At 47.1% G+C, this 9,046-nt stretch overlaps 1 protein-coding gene across 1 annotated transcript; it reads left to right on the top strand.

Annotated features, from left to right (window-relative positions):
- Nucleotides 1-355: 355 nt before the first annotated feature.
- Nucleotides 356-8,661, top strand: USP49 (ubiquitin specific peptidase 49). Its single transcript, XM_010149947.1, has 6 exons — nt 356-500; nt 1,407-2,817; nt 4,589-4,793; nt 6,657-6,765; nt 7,504-7,709; nt 8,471-8,661. Exons 2-6 carry the CDS (start codon nt 1,435-1,437, stop codon nt 8,659-8,661), a joined length of 2,094 nt encoding a protein of 697 aa, XP_010148249.1. The 5' UTR covers nt 356-500; nt 1,407-1,434.
- The last annotated feature ends 385 nt before the right edge of the window (nt 8,662-9,046 follow it).

Genomic DNA, 9,046 nt, shown 5'->3' with positions numbered 1-9,046 from the left:
GTGCACGGTTTTGCCGAGTGTTTTTTAACTCTGATTATTTTTTTTCTTTTCTCCCTGCCATATGTTGGGTCAGCCACTACAAAAGACTTGCGATGAAGAGGCTACATGTGATCAGCAGATTTATAGCTTAGCAGAAAAATGAAATTCCAGAGTGCCTCCTCCATGTGACGTTTCTTAACATCTAAGTGTTTGGGTTCCTAGGTGCGTTCATGCTTTGACTTCCAGAGAATTCTCTTCCCTGTAATAAATGTTCTCCGCAGTAGCTCTTGCACTGAGGGGATTAACCGTGTTCAAAAGCAACCCTGCCAGCGTTCTTCGTTTGTTTATGTGCATCACAAGAATATTCTCTCTCCAGGGCTTTGAAGCTGTGCTGCCTTACAATGAAGACTTAAGTAGTAATTAAATTCTCGAAGAACCGCCAAGACTCCTCCGGCTGAGATGGGGATGTTCCGCGCCCTGGATGCTGCGACGCGGAGGAAAGGATGTTTAAACATGACTCCGTGAGTAGCGTGAGCGAGCGGGTCTGGGCACGGTTCCTGCACCCCCATCCCTTTCCGTTGGAGGGACTGTACAGTAGAAACCGTGGTGCTGGCACGTGGTGTTTCAGTTGTGCTCTTTGTACGGCCGAGCATCTTGTCTGAGGCGTTTGGGCACAGGACACGAAGGGGAACCTTTTCACGCCTTCCAGTATCGCTGCTTTGATTTCTCTTCAGTTACAATACCATAAATTTGATAAATCACTTGTTTTGCCTGTTTATGCGTGCTGATGCACACGTGCAGACGTTCCTTCAGGTTTTCTGTAACATGGTGTAACATGTCGTGTATTTTTTTCCCCTGGTGATGTTTTATTTAAACACTAAACTGTTCTGGAGGCTGTGGGAAACCGGAGGATTCGAGGGTAGAATGTAAAGCCTGCGGACTTGCAAACACTCTGGTTGTGACAATTATCTGCTATTTTTATGGCTTCTGCGAGAAATTGGTAACCTCAGTCTGGTTCCTGATGACACGCATTCCAATTCCAAATTCATTTTGTATGTATCAATTTCAAGAGGGCAGCTAAAGATCAAACGTGTGTGTGGACTGAATTAATCTTTCTCTCCTTGGAAGCGAGCCATTCAGGTTGGGTGAGGCGCGCCGGCAGCTGACTGGCCCATCCTTAGGAGATAGATAGACAGTTTTACGCTGTAGACCTTGTCAATCCAGTATCTTTTGCTGGTACTAAAAAGTGCTTTTAAAAAAACGCCCACGTGCAGAAATAATGGAGTGAGCTGAAGGAAAACTGCAGTTGGGATTGACAAGACGTGACATCTGTATTTTTATAGGTCTTTACAGCTGGTACAAAAGAGATGATTTTAAATATGTATAGTGGCTCTAAGATCCTTCCCTTCCTTTTTTTGTCTTCCAAGGTCAAAGCAGAGAAGACTTCTGTAAGACATGGATAGATGCAAACATGTCGGGCGGCTACGACTCGCCCAGGACCACTCTATCCTCAACCCCCAGAAGTGGCACTGCGTGGACTGCCGGACGACCGAATCTCTCTGGGCTTGTCTGAAGTGCTCCCACGTAGCCTGCGGGAGGTACATCGAGGAGCACGCACTTAAACACTTTGAAGAAACCAGGCATCCGTTGGCCATGGAAGTTAACGACCTGTATGTCTTCTGTTACCTTTGTGAAGATTATGTCCTGAATGATAACCCGGAGGGTGACTTGAAATTGCTGAGAAGTTCTCTGTCAGCAATTAAAAGTCAAAAGCACGATCCGACAACAAGAAGCGGCAGGACGTTGCGGTCGATGGCATTGGGAGAGGACGTGTGCAGCCATCAAAGGAGCCCTCAGGGACAGTCTCAGATGCTTACAGCGCTCTGGCACAGGCGCCAGTCCTTGCTGGCAAAGGCGCTGCGGACCTGGTTTGACAAGAGCTCTAGAGGCCAGCTGAAATTAAAACAAAAGAAACAAATGGAGGAGTTGGAGAAAAAGAAGGAGGCAGCTAGGCAACGGCGGCAGGAGATGAAGAGGCAACTCCTGGAGGAGCTGGCAAACACTCCTCCAAGGAAGAGTGCAAGGCTCTTGTCTCACGTGCACAGGGAGAACTTGATTCCAAGGAAATTCAGGGAGGTGGCGACCGCTTCCCCTACCTCACGGCAGATGCAGAGCAGCAGATTCAAACAGTTTTACTCCATCCGGCGTAAGCCTCTGATGACTCCCGGGGTAACGGGTCTAAGGAACCTGGGAAACACATGTTATATGAATTCTATTCTGCAAGTGCTCAGTCACCTCCAGAAATTTAGGGAATGTTTTTTGACACTTGATCTCTGTGAAACAGAAGAACTCTTAGCCAAAACTGTGAATGGGAAGTCTAGGATGCCTGGCAAACTGGCAAATGGGTCTGCTGCTAACGAGTCAGGGAAGACTGACAAAGTGGGATCATATGGCACGCAGAGCTTGCCAGCTGGCTTAAATGGTGGCTCCTCGATAAGCAGGAGTTTAGAACTCATACAGCCCAAGGAGCCGAGCTCAAAGCACATCTCCCTCTGCCACGAATTGCACACCCTCTTCAGAGTGATGTGGTCCGGCAAGTGGGCGCTCGTGTCCCCCTTTGCCATGCTGCACTCTGTGTGGAGCCTGATCCCGGCGTTTCGAGGTTACGACCAGCAGGACGCTCAGGAATTTCTCTGCGAGTTGTTGGATAAGGTCCAGCAGGAGCTGGAGTCGGAAGGAACGAAGCGCAGGATCCTCATCCCTTTCTCCCAGAGGAAGCTCACCAAGCAGGTCCTGAAGGTGGTGAACACCATTTTTCACGGGCAGTTGCTTAGTCAGGTATGCACCTGCTTTTGCACAGGAATCAATCGGAGCCGTTCACAGCCAGGAGCAAAGGCTCTGCTTCTGGAGGAACTGCCAGATCAGTGAGAGGAATTGGTTAGGAGTGCCTCCTGAGAACGAAATCTGTTGGGTTGCTGTGCAGGCTGTCAGGATTTTGTCACGCGTATTTTAAGTTCTGTTGACTTTTGCCACTTCACAGTGAAACCTGCACAAGTACAGAAGTTCCGAGCCCTTGGTTTTATGTTTTTACCATGTTTTTAAAGTAGTTTTGTAACGTTTTGTCCCTTACCCATTTTGCTTCCATGGCTATAAAGAATATGATGAAGGACAGAGAGGCCAGTTGTCTTGTGCTATAAAGAACAAGCCCTCTGTGACCCTGTTTTTTTGTTTGCAGGCGTATGAAAGTCATCTGGAGATACTGAGCATGTTTAATGTGTTTCTGTAGGAGCTGAAAGTGCCTGTCGTGTCTTACTCCTGTGCCGTTCCCTTCTCTGAAATGTATGATTCCCCACAAGGCAGAGCCCAGAGCCCGGTGCCTTTTAAAAGTCCTCAACTACCTTTGCTTTCCAGGAGGAGCGAAACGCCTGCACAACTGGACTCTCAAGGCTTTGCAGGATCAGACCACGAAGCATATTCTCTGTGTGCATTCTCATTGCTATTTATATCGTCCCTCTCAGTGCCAGTCTGGCTGAGCTTACCACTCCTCCGAGCTTACGTGCACATTAGAGATTAAAAGGTGTGGTTTTCAAGTGAAAGCTTTTGGCTTTTCAGGGAAAAAGTGCTTGAAGTCATGTTTCATTTGAACCGTCTTGCAGCGCGTGACCTTCCCGTGGGCCTCTTCAACGTCCTTCGTTCAGTTGTGTCTCTTGGCTCTGGGTGATGGTGTGTTGGGGCTCGGGTGGGTGTTCTAGGTACGGTGTAAGTCTTTAACAGCATGAAGATGTTCATCAGTGTAATTTATCTGCTGCTATAAGTCACTACGCATAACCTGTCGAGCGATTTATTCTACTTACCTATCTCTTGTGTGCATGTACTGTGTTTAATTTCAAACCCCTCTACACGCAGAAGGCTCCCTTCCCTATCTGCTAGCTACAAATCCACCTCGGTTACTGGTGCCTTCAGTGGTTGAAGCCGCCAGGCTGCGAGTCTGGGAGTTGGTTTCTGGTGGCTGGTTCTCACAATAACACGAAGTCTGACCTTGCTTTCTGGTTTTGTTACCTCGTTGCGTTCTCTCTTTGGGCCTCTGAGTTTAGCTGGAAACTTTTCTGCTGCTCTGATTGATGATACACTCTACGATGACAAAGGCAAACAACTGCCTCTGAAGTTGGTCCTTTCACGCTCCATTCATGAATAATCTTTGTATTTATAGATGAAACATTGAAGGGATTATAAACTTTGAAATATGCAGGGAAAGTAGAGAAACTGCGGAAGGAAGGTTGTGTGATAAATGCTAGCGTGTACATTTTGTGGTAGAAAACTGACCCACGGTGCTTGTTACCCAACTGTGAGTTGGTATTTTACCTGTAAAGGTGTCTGAGGAAGTGAATGCCATAAAGCTCTCCATTTCTTGGAGAACTGAGGAAGTAGCTTAACTTACTTGGTCGAGAGAGCCGTACCTTTCGGGCTGGAAATAAGCAATGTTTCTCCTCACTCACAGATCATCTTTGTGCTCCCAAAACTGCGCTGCCTTTTGGGCATAAACTTGCTCTTCGGATGTGAGTGTCTGCAGGTTCCTAACTTCGTTTGTGCGTGCACGTTTCATTCCCAGGTCACCTGCATAACGTGCAACTACAAATCCAACACCGTCGAGCCCTTTTGGGATCTTTCCCTGGAATTCCCCGAGCGCTATCACTCTATCGAGAAAGGGATCGTCCCTGTTAACCAGACAGAGTGCATGCTGACAGAAATGTTGGCCAAGTTCACCGAGACCGAAGCTCTGGAAGGGAGGATATATGCGTGCGACCAATGCAACAGTAAGTCGGATGCTGCTGCTGTCTCTGCCGTTGAAGTACTGTCTGTTTCTCTGGGAGGTGTCGGATGTACGGTTTGTGTCCCTGAAAACATGTGTTGTGGCCTCTGTGCGCAGGAAAACTCTGTTCTTCCTCGCTGCTCGTGCTGTTTTGTTTCCTCCTGTTGATGGCTTCTGCCCCGTTGGGCACCACTTGGGGTGCGACCCGTCGGTTTTCTCTCGTTGCCACCATTTGGCAGCACAATTTACTAAGGATTTAATACGACCCTGCTCAGAGCCTGCCGCTTGTGTTGGAGCAGAAGGCAACTTCAGGTATTTTTGGGAGGAGAGGGGCTTGGATTTAGAGACAAAAGAAGGAACCTCATCCCCTATGCTTTGCTCGTCTCTCCATGCAGGAAAGCTTTTCTAACAAGTCATCTCTACGCTGCGTGGCTTAGATTGAATCCTTTACCCAGGAATCACAGGTGCAGAGTTCTCAAGGTCTGCCGCCGGGTTAGAGTTTCCATCTCTCGGTAGGCACTTTGTCGGGAAGCAGTGAACTGACATCATTCTGGGGGTCTCAGGTTAACGTATCACCTCCTACGTGAATGCACGTGTTTTGCTGCGCTCAGCTAGAAGATGACTTCTGCTTTCCTGGAGCAGGTCTGAGTGTAAGGTCATTATACGCCTGAAAATAATTCTAGCCTTGTGTATAATCATGCAGCTCAGCTACTCTGGCAAGATGGATTTGAAATCTTTTCTCAGGCAGGTATTTATGGCAAATATTCATCCCCTTGGGAGGAAAATGCCAATAATTTGACTTACGTTGCAACTAAGCAGCTGAAGTAGCAAATATTTGTGGAGATCTGTTCTCTGTCAACTGTTACCAAGCATCTTCACGGAGCGTTAGGGAATAATGGTTGACTAGATGTTCTTGAAACAAAGCCAAATATCATTTGAAGAGATTCTGGTTTACAAAATGTCGATACGGACGAGTACAGCTTCATCTCAACGCTGTGTTCTTTGGTTCTTTGTGAAAGCCCAAATTCTGACAGTTATTTCAGAGTTAAACGGCTAAGGAAACATTAACCAGATGATTGAAAGTCAGGGAAAGGCAACCGGCCTGCGTCTAGGTGCCAAAAACTACTGGGGGCACTGCTTGTCAGAGTGCTGGAGGAGCAGCGACCCATCTGTTCGGAAGTGGTGCGGTGAGGTGCAGAAATCTAATTAACAGGTACATTTCTTATTGGAAGCTCTGAAACCACCTGTCTTCCTCCTGGTATGGTCGTACGTTCCATGTCCTGGTAAGAGTAATCCCTAGGAAGAGGAACCCGTTAGCCTCTTCTCCGGTTTTGGTTCAGCGGTTGGTGTGTTCCTGGGCAGGCGGAGCCCCTGCGAGAGGCGGAACCTCGCCGGAAGCTTTTTCTGCTGACCTGTATTAATATTCTTGAGCTAATGAAGCTTTCTACTACAGCTTTGTGGTACAATAAGCAGATCAAAGGCGTATTTTAGCCGAATAGAGCATCCAATAGTATTATTTGTGTGCTGGTAGTTCACCTGCTGAAACCGCGACAGCCCCAGGCGTCGTTGGCACTAGCTGTGTCTTGGTATCTGTTTCTCAGAGCAAAACATCAGCGTGAGCAGCTTGAAGGTGAGAGCTGGGTGTGTGATTATGAGCATGACAACAACAAAAATGGCAAGAGGTTTTGAAATGTGTGGGTTTTGATCCTAAAGAAGTTGCTGCACGTAAGAAAGGTTTACTTGCGTGTCCGTCCTGAGTGCGTGTGAGCCGGACTACTGCTCCTGGAAGAAAGAGAGCTCAGGAGGTGCTCTCTTCTCCTTCTGGAAATGGATTACACCTTCATCTTTGCCTTTTTATTTTTGGTAGGCAAACGGCGGAAGTCTTCTCCTAAACCTCTTGTTCTGAGTGAAGCTAAAAAGCAGTTAATGATCTACAGACTACCTCAGGTCCTCCGACTGCACCTTAAACGATTCAGGTGAGCGAGCACGCTACGTGGTGTCCGACAAGGGACTCACCTCTGTCTTTTTCAGAAGCGGTTAGTGTGAGCCAGTCCCTTCTCTCACTTCTGGTAAATGCATGTGTGTCATTTCACCCAAACCAGACGCGTGATACCCTCCGAGCACTGCTTGCGGTACAACCAGTAGCCTGGGTGTAGGTGTTTTTCTCTACCCGTAATGTTTTGTAACTTAACACTGATTTCCTTGAACTGTACTCAGCAGTACTAGAGTTTGCAGACAGCTTGCAGCGCTGGCTGTGAGACGGATGAACTGACGGGCTGAGTGAAAGATTTGTTGAGGCCTGGCATGGTTACATGCCAGTATTACGTATTTACCTGTTGAGTGAAACCCAGCAAAGTTCAGATTATTATGAAAAGTTTCTAAAATGCTTAACGCAGGCAATTGAGGTGTTTGTATTTCTATAACCGAGTATCTTAAAGGCTGTTTCACTGTCACAGTCGGTGTTTGGCTCGCTTTGTGTTTGCCTGTCGCCCACCTTGGCAATATCCTCACGAATAACGAGCATCGATGACACAATCGGTTGAAGATTTTAGAGTGAAAACACTAGGAAGAAATTACGTGGCGCCTCCTTGGCCCTAGCAAGGAAAGCTCCTCGGAGTTGTGATTTAGCAGTGGGTATCTCTGTGGGCATCTTCCCACAGCCGCTGTGGAGACGCAGGATCCCGAGTCTTTGATCCGTGCCCTTGTGTTTGCAGGTGGTCTGAACGTAATCACCGTGAGAAGATTGGGGTCCATGTCCTCTTTGACCAGGTATTAAACATGGAACCTTACTGCTGCAGGGACTCTCTCTCCTCTCTTGACAAAGAGACCTTTGTCTATGACCTCTCCGCTGTGGTGATGCATCACGGGAAAGGGTTTGGCTCAGGACACTACACAGCATATTGCTACAACACAGAGGGAGGTGCGTGTGCCTTGTTACGGGGGAAAGAAATTCAAGCAACGTGTGTTTTAATCCATAGACGTGCTGCGTCGTGAAACTCTACCATCAAAGTTGTTTGGAAGCAAGTTTCCTGACATTCAGTAGCCTGTTTTCTTTGGTGTTTTTGGGTTTGGGGTTGGGTTTTTGGGGTTTTTTTTGCATAAAGCCACAGATTGCTGCTCTTTGCTTTGCGGCCCTTCGGGATGCCTTTGTTTGCTGGCTGTTGACAGCATGAATGCCTCCTTTTCTCGTGCGATGTAAGTCCGTGGAGCTGCTCCAGCTGGGTGTCTTTTCTCAGTATCCTTGGGATGATGAGATCAACAGAAAGTGTTTTCAGACTGGACAGGGACTATTCATGAATGACATCCGCAGGGTTTTTGTGAACTTCCAGCAGTCTCTTTCTGCAGCTGAATTACTATTGACTCTGCCTTCCGACTTGGGGAGAAAGCGGTACAAATTAGCTGTCTCCAGGGAATTTGTATTTTCCTAATTGAATTTTTGGGCCGTAATATACAATTGGTCAAATTGTGATTCGCTATTTCTAAACTCTGTTAACAGCACAGAAACGATCAAAAAGTTTTCCAGATTAGAAACTCCTTTCCAAAGCATCTTTAGGGGGAAAGATAGAGATGCCTTTCTCCCTTTTTTGTCTCTGTGGATGTTTCCTATGAACAGCTCCAAAATGCATTCAGAAGGAATGATGCCTCCCTTACTAATGTCGTCTTTCTCACTTTGCTTTCTAGGTTTTTGGGTCCACTGCAATGACTCCAAACTGAATGTATGTAGCGTGGAGGAGGTGTGCAAAACCCAGGCCTACATCCTTTTTTACACTCAAAGAACAGTGCAGGACAAAGCAAGAATCTCAGAAAAACAACTCCAAGCTCAGGTGCCGTCCAAAAACAGCGATAAGGACAGAAGACTGACGTTCCCATGATGGGGAGTTCTGTAACTCCATCAGCAGTCTCGTGGGTTTTTTTAAACCATTGGCATTCACATCTTTCCTCTTGGTAGGAAAAAAGGCTCGCTGCAGGAGCAGGATCAGATCGTGATGTTTGCCACCCAGGGTCTGGAAAAGCGTATCGAGCTGTGCAGTTCTGACTTGTACGACAGTCAGAATCTTGGTTTCAAACCATCTTGTTGTTAAATTATGCTCACAGCATGACATGAGAAAGTTTGACGCTGTATATCATTCATCTCATATCAAAAAGGAATTGCGTAAGGCGTGTAACAAATGAGCACAACCAGGAAATAGAAGCGTTCCGCTGGCTTCAGTCCCTAGTAATGCTGATAAAACTCCCGAAGGAACAGGTATAGTACCC

Source organism: Eurypyga helias, unplaced genomic scaffold, assembly GCF_000690775.1.
Source record: "Eurypyga helias isolate BGI_N326 unplaced genomic scaffold, ASM69077v1 scaffold33754, whole genome shotgun sequence".
Taxonomy (NCBI): Eukaryota; Metazoa; Chordata; class Aves; order Eurypygiformes; family Eurypygidae; genus Eurypyga; species Eurypyga helias.
This window is presented reverse-complemented; position numbering and strand designations above follow the sequence as displayed.